Genomic DNA, 23355 nt, shown 5'->3' with positions numbered 1-23355 from the left:
TTTCTCTGCTTTGACATTAACTAGGCTCATTGGCTGATTCCTGCCACATGGGTGGCTGTAGACTAGCAGGCTAGCAGGGCTGACACATGATAGATGGCTGGGAGAGTGAAGGGGAAAAATACATTCCTCCCAGATGATGAGGTAATGTGTGAAACCACAGCAGAATAGAGAGCAAGAATTTGCCACTCGTGTCCGTGTTTGTGGACTGACTGACTGTACGCAGGACTTTCCAGGGAAAACGAATGATGTGACGTGTTTCCGAGTCTTGGGACAAAAGATAGACACAGAGAACTGGGTGCTTCTGGGAAGGGACGTGGCTTACAGGAGTAGTCGACTCCTAATGAGTGCCGATTGCATTAGTGTATATGTGAACGCTCAGTTTAAACACATTTGCAGTGAGTTCTCCAGGACCAATTCAATTACAATATCTTCAATTGCTGAGTACGTAGGGGAAAGATGGAGGAGGGAGGAAGGACAGAGAAGGGAGGAGAGGAGGGAGACTTACAGTGTGTTGAGGTTCTTTAGCCATCTGAAGGAGCCGGGCTGTAAGTCCTTGATTTTGTTGAACCTCAGGTCTCTATGGAGGGAAAAACAGGAAGAACACAGTCATTAACAACATCGGGACAATCGAGTCTGTCAAACCAATCATTACCATGACAAAGGTTTTACTGGCTGATGTCTATGAGGAAACAGGCTGGTACAATGAGTACAGTACACACTACACACATATGTATCCAAATCACTTAGGAATCTCTACTAACACTTTCATTATAAAGGATGAATAATAGCCACATTATTCATATCACAGGAATGCCATTTATCAAGCTTTAATAATGGGGATAGGTTTACTTAACATTTGCCCTAAAGCTAACAATTAAGAGCGATGAGGGAGTTTAGTGGCTTATCACTTTACTTGAACCTCTCATTGTAAAGACTTAGTGACGATATCATGTCATGACATTAACCTCTCATGCCCATTATGACAAATGATATCATGATAGGCCTATAACACCTAACTAAAATACTGTGGAATGTAGAGCTAGACGCACATCGTCTCATTCTGTGAAAAGTGAAAATTTCTGAACAATTAAGTTGTTCCACAAGTTATGCTTGTGGAACTTTTTGCCAAACGTATTTTCATAAGACAGAGAGAAAGAGAAAAACGCTCTGTAAGTGGAACCAGCTATCCATATAAAGGAAATACTGAGGAGTACAAGAGAAATGAGAGGGTTTGTTTCTACTGCCTTGAAAATATGACTATTTTCCCGTCATTGCATTACATTGTCATACGCGTTACTGCCCTCAAAGGGGCCATGACTGGGTGTTTAGAACAAAGAGCAGATAGCCTCGCTGTAAAACCCTAACAACAAAGACCATAACAACCACAGTCCACAAGCCTCTGACTCAACATGGCTTACTGAGAAAACTAGGAGACATTGTCCAGCCACACTAACAATGTCAGGACAAGACAGTGTTGGAGTCACAACACAGATAGGCTTTATCTCAATTGTTAGGAGAGGGAATCCTAGATCAACCACCCTGCTACCCACATTCAACTATAAATAATAGAATTTACTCTCATCAGCTACTCTGGACTGACCTTCACATTCACTGACTGACTCCAGGACACAATACGCCCCCATGCTCCACTAACAGAGAGATACCAGTTAGACTTTGGCCAGACACTGTCAAGTGATTCCAATTATGATTCCTCTAAGTGTTGCTGAGTGGGTAACTGGGAGTAAAGTCAAGGGTTTGGGGTAGAACACGCTGATAAAGGATTTGAAGAATTCTAACTTTATTTCTACTATGTCAGTAAAGATGTGAGTTCCATGTCTATTCTCTTTCATCTTTGATGTCGTGGTGTTCTCTAAGAGTCTACTTTTCTGTGCTGTGAATTCCATCTGGAACATGGGGTTCTTATTCACTTTCTGGACTGTATTTGCTTTGTATAAATGTTGCCTAGTTACCACATGCACAACAGTCACCGAGGGCCAAATCATAAAAACTATACATTCCTGAATGTCTTGCTTTCTCATGTTTCTGTGAAAATGTCAGCCCCAAAAAAAACGACCTGATTTCATAGCAAGTGAAATGTTTATGGTTCACTCACTCTGTAAAATCAAATCAAATGTTATTTGTCACATGTGCCGAATACAACAGGTGTAGACCTTACATTGAAATGCTTACTTACAAGCCCTTAGCCAACAATGCAGTTTTAAGAAAAATAAGTGTTCAGTAAAACAAAATAGATAACAAAAAAATAAAAAATAATATGCGGGGATACAGGTTAGTCGAGGTAATTGAGGTAATTTGTACATGTAGGTAGAGTTAAAGTGACTATGCATAGATAATAAACAGAGAGTAGCAGCAGCGTAAAAGAGGGTGTTAAGAAGCCTTTTGGACCTAGACTTGGCGCTCCGGTACCGCTTGCTGTGTGATAGCAGAGAGAACAGTCTATGACTTGGGTGGCTGGAGTCTTTAACCATTTTTAGGGCCTTCCTCTGACACCACCTGGTATAGAGGTCCTGGATGGCAGGAAGCTTGGCCCCAGTGATGTACTGGGCCGTATGCACTACCCTATGTAGTGTCTTGTGGTCGGAGGCTGAGCAGTTGCCATATCAGGCAGTAATGCAACCAGTCAGGATGCTCTCGATGGTGCAGCTGCAGAACTTTTTGAGGATCTGAGGACCCATGCCAAATCTTTTCAGTCTCCTGAGGGGGAATAGGCTTTGTCGTGCCCTCTTCACGACTGTCTTGGTGTGTTTGGACCATGATAGTTTGTTGGTGATGTGTACATCAAGGAATTTGAAGCTCTCAACCTGCTCCACTACAGCCCCGTTGATGAGAATGGGGGCGTGCTCGGTCCTCCTTTTCCTGTAGTCCACAATCATCTCCTTTGTCTTGATCACGTTGAGGGAGAGGTTGTAATCCTGGCACCACACGGCCAGGTCTTTGTCCTCCTCCCTATAGGCTGTCTCATCGTTGTCGGTGATCAGGCCTACCATTGTTGTGTCGTCGGCAAACTTAATGATGGTGTTGGAGTCGTGCCTGGCCATGCAGTCATGGGTGAACAGGGAGTACAGGAGGGGACTGAGCACGCACCCCTGAGGGGCCCACGTGTTGAGGATCAGTGTGGCAGATGTGTTGTTACCTACCCTTACCACCTGGGGGCAGCCCGTCAGGAAGTCCAGTATCATGTTGCAGAGGGAGGTGTTTAGTCCCAGGGTCCTTAGCTTAGTGATGAGCTTTGAGGGCACTTATGGTGTTGAACGCTGAGATGTAGTCAATGAATAGCATTCTCACGTAGTTGTTCCTTTTGTCCAAGTGGGAAAGGGCAGTGTGGAGTTCAATAGAGATTGCATCATCTGCAGATCTGTTGGGGTGGTATGCAAATTGGAGTGGGTCTAGGGTTTCTGGGATAATGGTGTTGATGTGAGCCATGACCAGCCTTTCAAAGCAATTCATGGCTACAGACATGAGTGCTATGGGTCGGTAGTCATTTAGGCAGGTTACCTTAGTGTTCTTGGGCACAGGGACAATGGTGGTCTGCTTGAAACATGTTGGTATTACAAACTCAGTGAGGGACAGGTTGAACATTTCAGTGAAGACACTTGCCAGTTGGTCAGCGCATGCTCGGAGTACACGTCCTGGTAATCCATCTGGCACCTGCGGCCTTGTGAATGTTGATCTGTTTAAAGGTCTTACTCACATCGGCTACAGAGAGTGTGATCACACAGTCGTCCGGAACAGCTGATGCTCTCATGCATGCGTCAGTGTTGCTTGCCTCGAAGTGAGCATAGAAGTAATTTAGCTCGACTAGTAGGCTCGTGTCACTGGGCAGCTTGCGGCTGTGTTTCCCTTTGTAGTCTGTAATAGTTTGCAAGCACTGCCACATCCGACGAGTGTCGGAGCCGGTGTAGTACAATTCAATCTTAGTCCTGTATTGACGCTTTGCCTGTTTGATGGTTAGTCAGAGGGCATAGCGGGATTTCTTATAAGCGTCCGGGTTAGAGTCCCACTCCTTGAAAGCGGCAGCTCTACCCTAAAGCTCAGTGCAGATGTTGCCTGTAATCCATTGCTTCTGGTTGGGGTATGTACATATGGTCACTGTGGGGACGACGTCATCGATGCATTTATTGATGAAGCCAGTGACTGATGTGGTGTACTCCTCAATGCCATCGGAAGAATCCCGGAACATATTCCAGTCTGTGCTAGCAAAACAGTCCTGTAGCTTAGCATCTGCTTCATCTGGCCACTTCTTTATTGACCGAGTCACTGGTGCTTCCTGCTTTCGTTTTTGCTTGTAAGCAGGAATCAGGAGGATAGAGTTATGGTGAGATTTGCCAAATGGAGGGCGAGGGAGAGCTTTGTACGCGTCTCTGTGTGTGGAGTAAAGGTGGTCTAGAGTTTGTTTTCCTCTGGTTGCACATTTAACATGCTGGTAGAAATGAGGTAAAACGGATTTAAGTTTCCCTGCATTAAAGTCCCCGGCCACTAGGAGCGTCGCCTCTAGATGAACGTTTTTCTGTTTGCTTATGGCCTTATACAGCTCATTGAGTGTGGTCTTAGTGCTAGAATCGGTTTGTGGTGGTAAATAGATACTCTACCTCAGGTGAGCAAAACCTTGAGACTTCCTTAATGTTAGATTTTGTGCACCAGCTGTCGTTTACAAATATACACAGACCGTGACCCCTTGTCTTACCGGAGTCAGCTGTTCTATGTTGCCAATGCAGCGTATATCCCGCCAGCTGTATGTTATCCATGTCGTCGTTCAGCCACGACTCGGTGAAACCGAAGATATTACCGTTTTTTATGTGCCGTTGGTAGGATATCTGTGATCGTAGTTAGTCTATTTTGTTATCCAATGATTGTACGTTGGCTAATAGGACTGATGGCAGAGGCAGATTACCCACTCGCTGTCGGATCCTTACAAGGCACCCCGACCTACATCCCCGATAGCTCTGTCTCGTTCTCATGCGAATGACAGGGATTTGGGCCTTGTCGGGTGTCTGAAGAAAATCCTTCGCGTCCGACTCGTTAAATAAAAAATCTTCGTCCAGTACGAGGTGAGTAATCGCTGTCCTGATATCCAGAAGCTCTTTTCGGTCATAAGAAACGGTGGCAGAAAAATTATGTACAAAATAAGTTACAAATAACGCGAAAAAACCGACACAATAGCACAATTGGTTAGGAGCCCGTAAAACGGCAGCCATCTCCTCCGGCGCCATTCTTCTTTTCAAAACCCCCGCATGTGGATCCAACTATAGAGCCCAGCTTTCCATATACTCACTTCCCTTCAAATAGGGGCTTCAACAATGGCTGAGTGCACCACTGGTTACAGCAGGAAGAGCAGGAAGCCAGCTGAGCACCGTTCACTGTCTGTATCAATATCATAAACACTGCCATGATATCTTACCATCTGCAGGCCCCAACATCAACAGAAGTCAAGTTACATAACATTGTTTTATTTGGCAACGTGAGAATTTAGTGTCAAATTATTTCTGTCTCTATTGTGTTCTGTTAGTTATATTTCAAACTCCATAGAAGAAGAAACGCAAGCATAACGGACCACATCAAACCCAAAGCAAAAATGTCAAAAGGACACTTTTGTAATGTTTCCAAAACAGCTATACTTTTCAATAGTAGGCTCCTTCCTAACAAAATACATCAGATACAGTAGAAACTGAGGGTGAAAACAATTTTTCCATTCTATGCATTCACACTGTAGCAACAAAGCTGGTGTTTATAGATGGAAGATAACTGTTGGTGAAGTTGTGTTCCCTGAAGGGAAGACCCATCTCCATGCAACCAACTTGGGAGTCAGGGAGTGAAGAGCTTTGTCAAGGCATGCTGGAACAGGGTCTGCCCCGCCTCCTCCAGGCCCAGGGAAGGAGGGAGAAGAGGGGGAAGGAGAGGAGGGACGAGGGGGTTCTGGGGACTGCTACATGCTGGCTCAGGCAGCATCTACGTACTTGTACAGCTCAAAAATGAGAGTAGAGGTGTGTGTGTGTGTGCGTGTGTGTGTATGTGTGTGCGTGTGTGTCTGCGTGTGTGCTTGTGTATGTGTGTACTTTGGGTTGAGGCAGGAAAAAGTTAGAAGAACAAGACACTAGAACCAGATGAAGGAAGGAACCTATCCATCAAGCACACATGCTCTATTCCAAGCACTTGGCTGATAATCCCTAAAGTTTACAGTACCTACAACAATGCTTTCCAAAACAGTTAGACATACAGTGAGGGAAAAAAGTATTTGTGTCACAATCCGGGTTAGAACTCCGGTCTCAGAAGTGTAGAGCTGGGGGTACTACCCCTTAGCCACAGAGGAGATGTTGTAGGACCCAAATGAAACACCCAAGGCAATACTCCAGGCAAGTAGATTTAATGTTCACAAAACAGGAGGCAAAACAAAACAACTCCACGAGGGGAGAAAAACAAACTAAAGATAACTTCAAAAACTTACTAGGACAGACACGGTGAGACAAAGCAGGAGACACACAGTCAGGACGCAATAACCAAGTGACAAACAAGGGGAAAACACACAGCTAAAATACACAAGGGGGAAACAAGGCACAGGTGACCTGGATAAGCTAATTAGGACACATGAGGAAGAACTAAGGCAAAGGGGAACACAGCTGACCTCTAGAGGCCAGGAGACAAACAGGGGAAGCAGGAAGCTGACAGGACCCCCCTCCTCTAGGAACGACTCCTGACGTTCCTTCCAGAACACCCTGGCCCCAGGGTGCGAAAATCTCGGATCAACCCTGGGTCCAGGATGTCCCTGGCTGGAACCCAGGAGCGCTCCTCTGGCCCGTAGCCCTCCCAGTCCACCAGATACTGCAGAGAGTTCTGGACCCTCCGGGAGTCCAGTATCCGGCGGACTGTGTAGGCTGGCTGGCCGTCTATGATCCTGGGAGGTGGCGGGGGTCTGTGTGGGGGGCAAAAGGAGAAGACAAGACAGGTTTAAGGAGTGAAACATGAAAAGTGGGGTTAACTCTAAGGGAGCGAGGCAGAACTAAACGATACGAAACAGGGTTAACCTTTCTAGCAATGCGGAAAGGGCCGATGTATCTCTGGGAAAGCTTCTTGGATTCGACCCGGAGGGGCAAGTTCTTAGTGGCCAACCAAACTCTCTGACCAGCTCGGAAACTAGGGGCCGTCCGGCGGTGGCGATTAGCCTGACTTTGGTATCTCTGGGAGGTCCGAAGGAGGGTACACCTGGCCTTCTTCCAGGTCCGCCTACAGCGTTGGACAAAGCGCTGGGCCGAGGGAACACCAACTTGCGCCTCTTCCTCTGGAAATAATGGAGGGTTGTAACCGAACTGGCATTCGAAGGGGGACAATCCGGTGGCTGAGGACTGGAGGGTGTTGTGGGCATATTCAGCCCAAATGATATAGGTGGCCCAAGACGTGGGATTACTGGCCGCCATACACCGCAGGGTGGTCTCCAGATCCTGATTAATCCGTTCCGTTTGGCCATTAGACTCTGGATGGAATCCTGACGATAGGCTGGCTGTGGCCCCAATAAGCCTGCAGAAGGCCCCCCAAAACCGGGACGAGAATTGGGGACCTCGGTCAGAGACCACGTCCAGGGGAATGCCAAATATCCGGAAGACATGGTTCATGAGGAGCTCAGCAGTCTCCTTAGCCGAGGGCAGCGGAATAAACCGGGCAGCCTTAGAGAAACGGTCTACCACCACAAGGATGACGGTGTTGCCCTGGGATAGAGGAAGTCCCGTAACAAAGTCCAGAGAAAGGTGTGACCATGGCCTTCGAGGAACAGGTAAGGGATGGAGCAGTCCCTGGGGTCGCTGGCGTGTCGACTTTCCCTGGTTGCACACAGGGCAGGCCTCAACATAGACCTGCACGTCCTTCTTGATGGACGGCCACCAAAACCGCCGTCGGAGGAACTCCAGTGTGCGAGCACTGCCAGGATGGCATGTCAAGGGCGACTCATGACCCCACTGCAAGACGCGGGCCCGAACCGAGAGAGGAACGTACAGGCGACCCGGCAGGACCACCGCCTGGATCGGGCTCATGGGCAAGAGCTTCTCGTACCCCTCTTTCTAGTTCCCACTGAAGAGGTGCGACGATCCTAGACCTCGGAATAATCGATGCCAAGGGCTTCTCTTGTACCTCGGGAGAATAGACTCGAGACAGAGCATCCGGCTTGACGTTCTTGGTGCCAGGTCGGTAAGTCAGGAGGAACTGGAATCGATTAAAGAAAAGGGACCATCGTGCTTGCCGAGGGTTCATCCGCTTAGCCTGTTGGAGATATTCCAGGTTCTTGTGGTCTGTGAGAACCTGGAAAGGGTGCTGAGCCCCCTCAAGCCAATGGCGCCACTCTTCCAAGGCCAGTTTTACCGCAAGCAACTCTAGATCCCCCACGTGGTAGTTGCGCTCGGCCTCAGACAGGCGGCGAGACATGAAGGCACAAGGGTGTAATCTCCCATCCGCACCCCTCTGTGACAGGACGGCTCCCACCCCCACCTCTGAGGCGTCCACCTCCACCACGAAAGGTCTCTCTGGGTCAGGGGTCACCAGAATCGGAGCAGAAGTGAAGCGGCGCTTGAGATCCTCGAAGGCCCCTGCTGCTTCCGGACCCCAGTGAATCTTGGTCCCTCCTCCCTTGGTAAGCGTCGTCAAGGGGGCTACCACCGAGCTGAAATTCTTGATGAACTTCCGATAGAAGTTAGAAAAGCCAATGAACCGTTGAACCTCCTTGACCGTGGCAGGTGTGGGCCAATCGTGGACCGCCTTGACCTTCTTGGGATCCATCTCTAGGTGCCCGGGAGTGACAATAAACCCGAGAAACTGAGTCTGAGAAACATGAAATTCACACTTCTCAGGCTTAACGTAGAGGTGATTGTCAAGGAGCCTCTGGAGAACCCGGCTAACATGCCCCTCATGTTCCTTCAGTGACCTCGAGAAGATGAGGATATCGTCCAGGTACACGAAGACGAACAGATTAAGCATATCCCGGAGAACATCATTAATCAGGGCTTGGAATACTGCGGGGGGCATTGGTGAGCCCGAACGGCATCACCCGATATTCATAGTGTCCCGTGGGCGTGTTGAACGCCGTCTTCCATTCGTCTCCTGGCCGGATCCGCACGAGATGGTAAGCATTGCGGAGATCCAGCTTAGTAAAAATGGAAGCCCCTTGAAGCAGCTCAAAAGCAGTGGCCATGAGAGGAAGAGGGTATCGATTCCGAACCGTGATCTTGTTGAGTCCCCGGTAATCAATACAAGGCCTCAGACCCCCGTCTTTCTTTTCAACAAAAAAGAAGCCCGCCCCAGCCGGGGAAGTAGAGGCATAGATGAGGCCGGCTGCCAAGGACTCCTTAATGTAGGTGTCCATAGCTGCGTGCTCGGGGGAGGACAAGGAAAAGATCCGACCTCTAGGAGGGCAGCACCCAGGGAGTAGATCAATGGCACAGTCATAAGTGCGATGAGGCGGTAAGGCAGTAGCCCGGGCCTTGCTGAACACTGCCTTGAACCGATGGTAAACACTGGGGACTCGGGAGACGTCAACAGACTCTTGAAACTGGGTACTAGGGGCTGAGGAACTCTGAAGCATGCAGGTGAGTTGGCAAGTGGGACCCCAGCTAAGAATGGTGCCAGTAGGCCAGTCGATCTGGGGATTATGTCTGCATAGCCAAGGGTGACCCAGGATAATAGGATACTCGGGAGAGTCAATGAGATAGAAGGTCTCCTCCTGCTGGTGTTGAGAGATGGTAAGTCGCAGGGACTGAGTCGCCTCAGTAACTTTTCCTGGTTCCAGAGGTCTGCCATCTAAGGCTGTAACTGCCTGGGGTTGAGGAAGTAGTTGGGTAGGGATCTTAAGTTCCTTAGCCAAGGTTACATCCATAAAATCACCTGCGGCACCGGAATCGATCATAGCCTGGACCCGATGCTGGTGGCCCTCCCAGGACAGAGTGGCTGGAATAGCTAGGACCGCGTTAGTAGGAGGAGCTCTAATTTTCCCCATCACAACCCTCCTGTAGCTGGGCGGGGACAGGCGTTTCCCGAAAGCTCGGGGCAAGTGGAGCGGAACCCCGCAGAAGTGGTCGGCAACCCCGCAGTAGAGGCACCGACGCTCCCTCATGCGACGTTCCCTTTCGTTGGAAGAAAGCCTGGAACGGCCTAACTGCATGCTCTCCGGGGAATCCTGGGGCAGTTCAGGAGCCGGGGCAGCTCTGAATGACGGAGTCCAAACAGGAGAAACAGAGCTGCTCAGAGGAACTTGGGACTGAGACACCTGACGGCGAGCCGTTCTCCGCTCTCTTAGACGATTGTCCAGGCGGATGGCCAAGGCTATGAGGGACTCGAGATCTTCAGCTGGTTCACGGGTGGCTAACTCATCTTGAAGGGGGCTCAGATAACCCTCCCTGAAAGCAGACCCTCAGCGCTTCATCATTCCATCCGCTCCTTGCTGCCATGGTTCGGAACTCAATGGCAAAATCTGCCGTGCTTCGGGGGCCCTGACGGAGAGACAGTAGGCGCTTGGAAGCCTCCCGCCCACTGACAGGATGATCGAACACCCGCTTGAACTCTTCTACAAATGCAGCGTGGGAGTCACAACAGGCCTCCTGGGACTGCCACACCGCAGAGGCCCAGGCGAGCGCCTTGTCTGAAAGAAGGGTAATGAGGTAGGCAATCTTGGAACGGTCTGTGGGAAAACTTGAGGGTTGGAGCTCGAAGGTGAGGGAGCATTGGGTGAGGAAACCCTGGCAAGAGCTTGGATCCCCAGAAAAGGGCTTGGGAGGTGGTAGTCGGGGCTCCGCCAACCGAGAAGGCCTGTCGTCACTGGGAGGTGACCGGGGGGAAGGGGGAGGACCAAGGAGGCGTTCAAAGAGCTGGTGAAGGGAACTCATCATTTCGGCCAGGAGTTGAGAATGTCTAGCCATCAGCTCCTCTTGTCGGCTGAGAACGGCTTCATGGCGCTGGAAAGAAGCCTCATGTCGAATGATCACCGCCAACAGGTCCTGGGAACTGAGTGTTTCTGGGTCCATGATGGTCTTGGTTATTCTGTCACAATCCGGGTTAGAACTCCGGTCTCAGAAGTGTAGAGCTGGGGGTACTACCCCTTAGCCACAGAGGAGATGTTGTAGGACCCAAATGAAACACCCAAGGCAATACTCCAGGCAAGTAGATTTAATGTTCACAAAACAGGAGGCAAAACAAAACAACTCCACGAGGGAGAAAAACAAACTAAAGATAACTTCAAAAACTTACTAGGACAGACACGGTGAGACAAAGCAGGAGACACACAGTCAGGACGCAATAACCAAGTGACAAACAAGGGGAAAACACACAGCTAAAATACACAAGGGGAAACAAGGCACAGGTGACCTGGATAAGCTAATTAGGACACATGAGGAAGAACTAAGGCAAAGGGGAACACAGCTGACCTCTAGAGGCCAGGAGACAAACAGGGGAAGCAGGAAGCTGACAATTTGATCCCCTGCTGATTTTGTACGTTTGCCCACTGACAAAGACATGATCAGTCTATAATTTTAATGGTAGGTTTATTTGAACAGTGAGAGACAGAATAACAACAACAAAATCCAGAAAAACGCATGTCAAAAATGTTATAAATTGATTTGCATTTTAATGAGGGAAATAGGTATTTGACCCCTCTGCAAAACATGACTTAGTACTTGGTGGCAAAACACTTGTTGGCAATCATAGAGGTCAGACATTTCTTGTAGTTGGCCACCAGGTTTGCACACATCTCAGGAGGGATTTTGTTCCACTCCTCTTTGCAGATCTTCTCCAAGTCATTAAGGTTTCGAGGCTGACGTTGGACAACTCAAACCTTCAGCTCCCTCCACAGATTTTCTATGGGATTAAGGTCTGGAGACTGGCTAGGCCACTCCAGGACCTTAATGTGCTTCTTCTTGAGCCACTCCTTTGTTGCCTTGGCCGTGTGTTTTGGGTCATTGTCATGCTGGAATACCCATCCACGACCCATTTTCAATGCCCTGGCTGAGGGAAGGAGGTTCTCACTCAAGATTTGACGGTACATGGCCCCGTCCATCGTCCCTTTGATGCGGTGAAGTTGTCCTGTCCCCTTAGCAGAAAAACACCCCCAAAGCATAATGTTTCCACCTCCATGTTTGACGGTGGGGATGGTGTTCTTGGGGTCATAGGCAGCATTCCTCCTCCTCCAAACACGGCGAGTTGAGTTGATGCCAAAGGTCTCATCTGACCACAACACTTTCACCCAGTTCTCCTCTGAATCATTCAGATGTTCATTGGCAAACTTCAGACGGGCCTGTATATGTGCTTTCTTGAGCAGGGGGACCTTGCGGGCGCTGCAGGATTTCAGTCCTTCACGGCGTAGTGTGTTACCAATTGTTTTCTTGGTGACTATGGTCCCAGCTGCCTTGAGATCGTTGACAAGATCCTCCCGTGTAGTTCTGGGCTGATTCCTCACCGTTCTCATGATCATTGCAACTCCACGAGGTGAGATCTTGCATGGAGACCCAGGCCGAGGGAGATTGACAGTTCTTTTTTATTTCTTTCATTTGCGAATAATCGCACCAGCTGTTGTCACCTTCTCACCAAGCTGCTTGGCGATGGTCTTGTAGCCCATTCCAGCCTTGTGTAGGTCTACAATCTTGGCCCTGACATCCTTGGAGAGCTCTTTGGTCTTGGCCATGGTGGAGAGTTTGAAATCTGATTGATTGATTGCTTCTGTGGACAGGTGTCTTTTATACAGGTAACAAACTGAGATTAGGAGCACTCCCTTTAAGAGTGCGCTCCTAATCTCAGCTCGTTACCTGTATAAAAGACACCTGGGAGCCAGAAATCTTTCTGATTGTGAGGGGGTCAATTATTTATTTCCCTCATTAAAATGGAAATCAATTTATAACATTTTTGACATGCGTTTTTCTGGATTTTTTGTTGTTGTTATTCTGTCTCTCACTGTTCAAATAAACCTACCATTAAAATTATAGACTGATCATTTATTTGTCAGTGGGCAAACATACTTTTTTCCCCTCACTGTACAACCATAGATATAAAACAGGAGATGGGAATTCCAGTTCTATCTGACATCCTAAAAGGTCTGCCATTTTAGCTGATGTATAGAGGCTCTATGACATCAGCCTGTCTAGGGTTCTATATCTACAGTATGCATATAATGACATTCTCAAGTAGTATGTATTTATGGGTAAAAAGGAAGGTCAACAATAGGTCAGGGCTGAAATACCAAGGGAGCATTTATGGCTGTTGGTCTCAGATACATCAGGATCAGGTAGGCCTAATATCCCAGAGAACTAGCCTTTCAGCAGACTACACCCACTAATGATTGTGGTGGATGAATGATGCCTTTGTTAACAGAATCACTTGTCCTCTAAAGTGTGTGTAGCCTAAGCTTATAGTAGTATGGAGGACTGGGTTTCCCAACGTAGTGGACCACATAAAGAAACCCCAATCAGGCCATATACGGTCATAGGAGAACCATAATACCTACAGTAGCATCTAAACAGTAGTGCTGCAATCACTCAAATTCACTTGTAGGCCTGCAATTATTCTTACATTAATGGCAGAAAATATCCTTCCTCAAATAGCCACCAGTTTTTTGGGGGACTATGGTAAACAACCAGCAAACAATATGGTATTGTGATCACATCAGTAAATGAGTTTACCATATCAGATAGAGGAGGGCAATTCCATGATAACAGAGTGATACTGGAGATTCCAATTTTTCACTTTAAAATGTATGCCAAACCAAAACCAATGATTGCAAAGTTTAAAAACCATACAACTCTATGCACAAGGACTACTTTTAACATTTACTTGAAGAACAGTTCAGATTCAAAGTTTGGTAACAGTTTGTACTGTTTTTGCTGTCATTGTTAAAAGTAGTCATTGTGGAATTGCCCAGGAGTGTCTGGAGCCAGAGTCAGCTGGTGCTGGCTACACAGTGGCTTATCACCATGGAGTAGTGAGAAGACTGGGAGGAGGAGGAGGGAGAGTCATTGAGAAACAACAGGAACAGATCGGGCAGGCCTCCAATAAACATCTCATTGCTCCTGTCTGTCTGTCTGTCTGACTCCACAGCAAACAGACTCCTTTCATCAGCAGGAGGTCGTTCAGATGTTGTAGAAAAAATGTGCACCTATTGATGTTCATTGGAGGATTTCTGAACAAGCTTCAATGACAGAGTCCATTAACTCAAGTTCATGTTTGATGGTGCTGCTCCCCCTCCAAAGCTTATCAAGCCTCTTAAGCCAAAACAACCTTGGCAAGACACATTTTTTAACACAACATTCTAAATCACCTTGACCAAGAACAGTAACACAAAGTAGCAACAGAAACAGACTTGTCTGTCTTGGCACTGCAGATAATGTCAGAAATAGGAACCTAAACACAACACAGTTTTGATAGTGCAAACCTTTCTGGATGCATTTGCTTTTCTCCAGAGGGAAAGCCATGGGCCATGTTCCATCAATCCATCCATCCATCCATCCATCCTCCCTTTTCTCTAAGTAATCTCTGATCTGTGAAAGCTACACAGTGCTTGGGGCAGTGAGGATGCAGTTTAACTTTACACATAAGCAGGACATTTTGTCCTACCTCTCACCAGTGATGAATTGTCATCGACAGATGAAACATTCCTTCAGATTCCTACCACACTGTTGAGGATTCAGAGATGTAGTGCTACTGACTGAGGCCTTATGGAGTGGAATAGGCCATGCTTTACAGTCCTCCAGTAGAACGTACACAGAGAAAACAGCACTTGAACTCAAGCGGATATAAAACTTGGCTCAGAAGCTGTAGCCCTCAAGAGAATTATGGAAAAACATATTACATTTTAGTCGACGCTCTTATCCAGAGCGACTTACATGAGCAATTAGGGTTAAGTGCCTTGCTCAAGGGAACATCGACAGATTTTTCACCTAGTCAGCTCGTGATTAGAACCAGCAACCTTTCGGTTACTGGCACAACGGTCTTAACCACTAAGCTAACTGCCGCCATATCACAGGAAGAAAATCCTAACCTCCTTCGGCGTGTAGTAAATGTTAGAACTGCAATATCTTTAACCCCCTTCGGTGTGTAGTACATGTTAGAACTGTGATATCTTTAACCCCCTTCGCCATGTAGTACATGTTAGAATTGTAATATATTTGTCTAGGGTTCTTAGTGACTAAGGACTTTGATCAGCCATATAGTAAAGTAATAGCTTTGAACATGAATGTATCTGCCTTTACCCTAAAAACAGAGTTTCCACAAATAAGCATGTCTCTTTGAGACTTGGAACTTCAAAATACATCTTGTGAGATCATGCATGCTTTGCCACATGTGCTGCATAGAGTCAACAAACTGTTGGAGAGGACTGGAGACAAGAGGTGACACAATGTTCATGGTGACAACACTTGGAAACAGAATGCTGCTCAGTGCTCTTGCTTCTTGTTGGTTGGCTGCCCATCCAGACTCAACCATTCCACAGTGGAAATTCTTACTGAGCAAATGGCCGATAAGAGCCCTGGGCCTGATAACCAGGGCTGGCCGTGATTACCACCGACACCAGGCAGACAGCAGCTTTCCCGCTCAAAACCCATTTTCTCTGTCAGAATGGAGAGGCCTGGCCTGGCTATGGGTGGGGTAGCATGGCAGGCATCATGGCTGCATGAGTACAGTTACACTTAGCAAGGTCGTTGGCAATCCACACACAAAAATAAACTTGCTCTGTGGCCTGTGCAACGCAAACCCTAATCTGTGAGGCACTAAGGGAGTGGCTGGGACATCTCCATCTTCAGCTCCAGCTCTAGCATCTGAGTGCCATGTGTGAACCCCTCCCCCTCATCTCTCTCTCTCTCTCTCTCTCTAGCATTCTCTCAGTCAGGGGATTGTTTAGCTCTCTGACACATGCCCAACTTGGACAGCCAAGGACTCTTTCTGGGCGTGCGTGACTCATACATTGTTAAACAAGAACATGGCAGTCTCCCCACCTCGAAGAACAAGGCCATCTCAATCTCCAAACATGGTTGGAGCTTTTCTCTTAATACGTCTCTGTGTGTATCCTGCAGTGTAGAATCCCACAGAGCCTGAAGGAATTGGACAGAGCACCGACAGGACCTGAGGGCCATTGCCACTTCAACAGCCTGGATATGAAGAATTATTTTTAAACAGAAGGACTGCTTCTCAAACATTCAATATAGAAAGCTTTCACAGGCAGTGTAGCAGCCCAATGAGACACAGGAGACGTGACTGAGGTCATTGTCAGGGATGACTGGCCATTTGAAGTAAAGGGATTCCCCATTGACTTTTCTCTATCAGGATATTGTGTCTTCTTCTCTGACATCCTTTAGTGTCTTCATCCAGGAATCTATCTTATCAACAGTCACAAAGATCTTATCAAGCATTATAAAGGTTCATTATGAGGGCATAAAAAGGCAATCAGTGTGTCCCCTTCAGCACCAGACAGACAGCTTGGATTCTCAATTTCCTTCCAATGAGACCATTCACTGACAACATGGCTGCAAAGTATTGACATGCTTGATTTGCAACTATGCACCCACCTGTACTGACCTCGCCTTCTGGATGATAGCGGGGTGAACAGGCAGTGGCTCGGGTGGTTGATGTCCTTGATTATCTTTTTGGCCTTCCTGTGACATCGGGTGTTGTAGGTGTCCTGGAGGGCAGGTAGTTTGCCCCTGGTGATGAGTTGGGCAGACCGCACCACCATGTGGAGAGCCCTGCGGTTGCGGGAGGTGCAGTTGCCGTACCAGGCGGTGATACAGCCAAACAGGATGCTCTCAATTGTGCATCTGTAAAAGTTTGTGAGGGTTTTAGGTGCCAAGCCAAATTTCTTCAGCTTCCTGAGGTTGAAGAGGTGCTGTTGCGCCTTCTTCACCACACTGTCTGTGTGAGTGGACCACTCCAGTTTGTCAGTGATGTGTACACTGAGGAACTTGAAGCTTTTCACCTTCTCCACTGCGGTCCCGTCGATGTGGATAGTGGGGTGCTCCCTCTGCTGTTTCCTGAAGTCCACGATCAGCTCCTTTGTTTTGTTGACGTTGAGTGAGAGGTTATATTCCTGGCCCCACACTACTAGGGCCCTCACCTCCTCCCTGTAGGCTGTCTCGTCATTGTTGGTGATCAGGCCTACTACAGTTGTGTCGTTTGCAAACTTGATGATTGAGTTTGAGGCGTGCGTGGCCATGCAGTCATGGGTGAACCCGGAGAGGGGGCTGAGCACGCACCCTTGTGGGGCCCCAGTGTTGAGGGTCAGCGAAGTGGAGGTGAGTTTCCCACCTTCACCACCTGGGGGCGGCCCGTCAGGAAGTCCAGGACCCAGTTGCACAGGGCGGAGTTCAGACCCAGGGCTTCAAGCTTAATGATGAGCTTGGAGGGTACTATGGTGTTGAATGCTGAGGTATAGTCAATGAACAGCATTCTTACATAGGTATTCCTCTTGTCCAGATGGGATAGGGCAGTGTGCAGTGCGATGGCTATGACAATGCTCTTTTTAGAGAAATGCTGCAAAAACACTTGAACAATGTTAGAATTCAGCAGCCAAGCTGCCTCTCCCCCACCCCCCACCCCCTATAGGACAGCCACAGGAAGAGAGAGGCCAGGAGGGTTCCTTTCAACAACTATCTTCGGCCCAATCTCCCTGTGCAAATGAGCAAAGCTTTGGGGATTTCTGGCTTTGCATTCCATAATGCTGCAGAGACTGAACGCATCACAGAGCCTGACTGCAGTAAATTCCACACAATGGAGCTCCTCTTTTCCCTCCCTTACTATCTGTCCTGCTCTCTAACTCACTCACTCAGGCCCCTGCTATAAGCCATCAGGGGGTTTCATGCACACTAATAATTCAATATTAAACTGATTATGGCAGTAGGCCGAGTATGACATTAGTCATGTAAACACCTTACTATGATTATCTTAATCAGCGTAAGGTCATAATCTAAGTAATCATACGCCGATTAAAGCAGCTGTTTTTCTGAGCAATCTTTCAAATTATTAGGACACGTCAACACCTTAATCTGAGTTCCAGCTGTGTATTTTTGATCTGTGTGTGAGCTAGCACCAGCAGCGAGAGCTTCCCTCTTTTGCGCAAATGAAGTGAGTTCAGAAAAACTGAAAGTATGCGTCTTTGAAATAGTTTTCACACACAAACTTGATGTACAAATACATGACAATAAGGATGTGAAAAAAATATAAACAAATATATATTGACAAATATATTACAAAATAAATGAAGAGTATTATATTGCAAAGACATCAAGAGACAACACAAATACTATTTACACACTATTCATATATACATATTCATTCATAGTCTAAGTAGGGATTGAAAGAGAAACGGTCGCCTGCCTGACCAAATCTACCCAGTAGGGCTCTAAGGACTGCACTTCGGAGTCTCGTAAACATTCAGTCACAAATCAAGACCATCTCATATAGATGGCAGGTTCCCTGCCTTGTAGCATGCTGTACAGCTCAACTTCCACCCCCACCCGCCAGGAACCCCCAGCGTCTCAGTCAACCTCTAACTACTCAGTCTGTCTTATGACACTCCGTTCAGATCAACCAGCAGCTACTCCGCTGATTCTGGCTGCTCCTGTCAACTAGCACGTTTCCGCTGAAGATCAGGTGAAAAAAACAACTGATTTGTTGATTCTCCAAACTACAAAGCAAAACCTTTGACCTGAAATTAATTCTTATAGCCTGTGAGAGTGAACGAAAGACTGAGCCTTCATATTTAATCTTTGACGTTACTTTTAATGTTATTACAACTCTAATACAGAACAGAGTTTCATGAGGGTTTGTTTGTAGTAATTCCGTTAAAAACACCACATCCACCACAGGGTGTGAGTGAAAATGCCAAGAAAGGAGCTCATTTGAATACTAAACATTACATAAAGTAGGCAAACTAGGCCATAACAAGCCACTTTATGAGCTAGCACATTGACACATTTACAATGGGCAGACTCCCCCTTGCCATGACGTTGCCCATGTGTTTATAATAAAGGTTCACTTTCACAATGTTTAACACATTTCTGCAGTGGGTGCCAGACCATGTGACAACAAACACAGGGCACCACAGAGAAATTAATATACATACATAAATAACAAGGGACTATTTGTAAGGCTTCGGACAAGACATCTAACTATGAACGAACCAAAAGGGAAACAATCCTGTATGCACTGCAATATGTCACATAAACATTCTCCACACAAACCTCACAATTACAAGACAAGCAGTCGTCTTGTGTCTTTTTGGCTTAAAATGTGACTTTACAGAGCATTAGCAAGCGGAACAATAAGCATCAACAGCCGTGGGCCTGTGGGTCTATACAGGCCGAGAGGATTCATGAGAGCTGATGGCAAAATAGAGCTGACAATGTGAAAGTAATAATTTCTCCATCTTAGGATATCCCAGAGCAGGAGTACAGCAGTGTCGTTACAGAGAGGAAGGGTAATTTACTGTTATGCCTAAAACAGAGTCCTCTGAGACAACAGCTGAAAAATAAATGTGGAACATCAAATGTGGGAGGAAAAAAAGACGTCCATGTTATTCTGAAAGAAGAACCCTGAAAGTTAAAACTAGGGGAGCACCGAGCACAGGACCTGGGTGTACCGTATTCCCCCTTTCCCTTCAGGAAGTAAAGGGAAGACAGATGTTTAGAGTTCAACGATACTTATCTCACACGAGCCACTGACTTTTTGAGAGCTTCTTATTCAATGTACAAATAGTGGTTGGGCCAGGGTCCATGAGATCTTTCAGGGGTTGACATCAGTAGAGAAGCATACATTACACACACTGGGTAGACTGACTAGGCTCAGAGCGTTTAGACACACACACCACATTAGAACTGGGGTCAGTCTGATCTCCAGACCCATCCCCAGCTCCAGCTGGGCCTCTCAGGGGAGACACAGGCATCTGGCACAAAGCTGCCTGCCTTGCACCAACCAACCAAAACGTTCCCCTAATCAAATCCATCACAGGAGAGAACTAGGGAGGGTTTATAAGTTTAGAGAGGGAAAGAGGTTAAAAGGAAGACATATAGAGAAAAAGGGAGCGATAGATTGAGAGACAGAGAAAGGAGAAATTGAGATTGAGATTTCAAACAATAACAAAATACATTCCCACAGCTTTGAGGAACCTGGTTTGTGGAACATCTGACTGCAGTGCTCAATGCTGATGAGGAGGAATTTTCACATCAGCGACGGGCACACTGCCAGGTCAGGATGAGGAATGCAACACCCAGACCGTCAGGGCCAGCCAGCATCTCTCCAAATGAACCTCTACATATAATACACCCTGTCTCCAACATGCCCACCCAGTCACCTCTGCCCCCCAGCCCTCACAGCCAGCCATCAGCTGACCCAGGTCGGAGGGGCCAGTGTTTTGGTCCTGGGACTGTGGCTATAAGAAAGGGATTAGATCAAAATGTTGTATTTTTAGCTTCCATAAGGGTCCATAAAGCCTCCAGAAAGTATCAGACACAGGACTGGTGTCATAACATGGTTCTACCCACACACAAACATACACACTCACTTTTCTCCTTCAAAGGAGCTGCTTTTAATCCAGCCTGACTTCTGTTTAATTAGTCTTAATGTGATCTGCTATGCAGACAGACTTCATATTCAGGGAGACACATATTCCCCACATTCAAACATTCCTTCAAAGGAGTGCTTGAGTTCAGTTGAAAGTTGCATTGCTACCCTGAAGGCCAGCAACGTGTGCACAATTTACAGTGGAACAATGAGAAGGCAGGGAGAGTCTCGGAGGCTAACTACATTCATGTTCTGACAAGACTGAGTGCAGGCAGGCAGGGCAAGGCGACAGATGGCTGCTAACTTCAAAGTCCTGTGAGCCAACTGACACATGCTTTCCCCTCCACAGCCCTCCTCTGTACAACACTCAACACTGACAGATTCAGAGGTGTCCAAAAGAGGAAGGAAGAAGAAGAAGAAGAAGAAGAAGAAGAAGAAGAAGAAGAAGAAGAAGAAGAAGAAAAAGGGGCTCAGCACACCAAACCATAATAACATTCCCATGGCAGAGGAGACTTTCATGTGTCCTGGGTGTACTGCGGAGTTGGCAGGGAGGGCAGGGCTCTGCAGCTTCAGGACTGGAGGACTGGGCCATTTGGCCCATATGAGGCTGGCCTGGTCCGGAGGCTTGCCTACAGATGTTAGGGGGGGCTTATTCTGTGCACGCTGCGCCCATCGTTAAGACTGGTTGAGTCGCTCCTTTGTGTCCTGCTGCCTGCCTGAATGGAGGTCTTTATTTGCACAGATGCATACGAGTTTCGGAAACATGCCAAAATCACATGGGTCAATTAAAAACAAGGGGGCACATATTCCAGAGATTTGTTTGGAGCTTCAGAGCTGTGTGAGCTCTGCCTGGACACAAACTGTGCTTCCCTACATCTGAGATCACTCAAAACCACAGTTTGACCCTCTGACCGACCCAACCCTGATTCTGGTTCTCCAAGAAGCCAATGACACATCCATGACAATACTAGCCTGCAGTATGCTGAATAGATCCTAAATAAAATAAGCCATATTGGTCTTGCAGTCAAAGAGGCTTATGTAGGCTAATTCATAACAATTCACCACCATGCCCTGAGTGCTTGAAGGAAAGGTCAGCCCATGGTGCAGTTTCTCACAAAGCTCACAAGTAGAGTACTCTATTAGGCTATACAATAGTAATACCGGTATACCCATATGATCCAACAACTGCTCTGTGGCTGATTTCAATAGCTGTCTAACGACTTCTGCAATCAGTAGGCCTAGCTCTACAGGTGTCAGAGGTGTCTTGGAATTTTACAAAGCCACTTCACTGAAACATCCATACGCATCCGACTATGCTCTGATGTCTGAATCCTTTGTCCTAGTTTCCATAATGTGGAAACAGGCCATCTTGAAACAAGTTATTTTTTTATTTTGTGAATCAACTGAATAACCAATGCAAGACAGATAATGAACAAGCATATATGTATAATTCCCATTTCAGACAGAAGAATCATGACTAGATGTTTTTTTCAGATATACCTACAAGTTTGTATAAAAAAGCAGGCATGGTAAATTGGTGGAATTTTGGTCTCTGTATGAAAAATGTACGATAAGCCTAGAAAACTAAATTGCAGACTCCATCATTGCAACTTTGAATATAGGCAACCAGAATGGTGGTCTGGTCCCGAAGAGGTTAGCTCTTATGATCCTGCTTTCTCAACTGTGGTTTGAATAAGGTAAGAATAGATAAGTTAACACAATTGTAATGATTCGGCTTATATACAAACATAAGCTATCGTATGGACATTGCAAAGCAGTTGGGTTGGTTGCTGTTACTCCTTCAGGCAATCCGTGCGTTCATTCCGTTCCTTCCATAGCCTACAAACTTTCCCTTCAGATACAATGTAACGTTACTTACAGGATGGTTGTTGACGGAGCGACAGCAGGTACGGTTTCCAGGTTTAAATGCATACATCTCACGGTGGTACGAAAACATAAACACCGGCTTGGACAAGAAATGACAGGCTGCGGGCCAAAGGCGACCAAAATTAGTACTACCGCGATTAGAAAAGGCGAGAAGAGTTGGCTCGTCCTCAGCGCCATTGCTAGGGAGTCAGCAGCGCAGAGAACACACCGCCAGCTACCCCTCTCGCCGACTAACTACTACATCCGCAGAGTTATTGTAAAGCTGAATTCAGCTGCTTGAGACCCGCTCCCTCCCTCCAAGCAGAGAGAGAGAGAAGTAGGGCAGTGATACAAGTTATATTGGATCGGGGAGCAAGCCAATCAAGAAACTATGTCAAAGTTGATCTAGGCCTAATGGAAAGTATGGTTGATAAAATGACACTTTATACATCATCTGTTTAAAAGTTTATCAATGTACTCTTCAATAAACCCATGGTACCAGTTATACCACACTAACTCACGTTTCTGGACTTTCCAGGAAATTGCTATTCACAATAATTATGTAATTGTCTGAACTTGTAATGCACCTATAAATATTTTATTACAATAGTTACCCTGAAATGATGCCGTAAAATGTTGCCAGTTTGTCTCTCGCTGGGTGGAATGTAGGACAGACAATGAGAGTTGATGGGCCTATTCTCAGCCAAATATGGAAAACAGATTGCCATACTATGATATGGTTTAGGTAGGATGTTATAATAGTTCAGGATTTGTCTGATAATCCCAGCCTTATCTCCAAACGGTTGTGTTACTTTCCATTTATTTACAGCTCATAATAGTAGTTCTGAATATGATGGTTGATGTTTGATACATTTTGTGTTGTATTATAGGTAATTGGGGGATTCCCTCTAACTTCAGTCCGTGACTGACAGGTAAGAACATTTCCATAGGATTATGTTATACGGT

The 23355-nt window shown here is 46.8% G+C and overlaps 1 protein-coding gene across 1 annotated transcript in view; it reads right to left on the bottom strand.

Moving 5' to 3' along the window:
* The window catches only part of LOC121539146 (peroxidasin-like), an 87334-nt gene extending 64704 nt beyond the window's left edge, over window positions 1–22630 (bottom strand). Inside the window, exons 1-2 of the mRNA XM_041847426.1 lie at window positions 22403–22630; window positions 506–577 (exon numbers count right to left, since the gene is read on the bottom strand). Coding sequence (XP_041703360.1) covers window positions 506–577; window positions 22403–22587 — 257 coding nt within the window. The 5' untranslated portion in view covers window positions 22588–22630. The remainder of the gene's footprint in view (window positions 1–505; window positions 578–22402) is intronic.
* Window positions 22631–23355: the final 725 nt, after the last annotated feature.

The sequence above is a fragment of the Coregonus clupeaformis genome, chromosome 25 (genome assembly GCF_020615455.1).
Source record: "Coregonus clupeaformis isolate EN_2021a chromosome 25, ASM2061545v1, whole genome shotgun sequence".
NCBI classification, from domain to species: domain Eukaryota; kingdom Metazoa; phylum Chordata; class Actinopteri; order Salmoniformes; family Salmonidae; genus Coregonus; species Coregonus clupeaformis.
The sequence above is the reverse complement of the archived record's forward strand: the minus strand, read 5'-3'. Positions and strand labels throughout refer to the sequence as shown.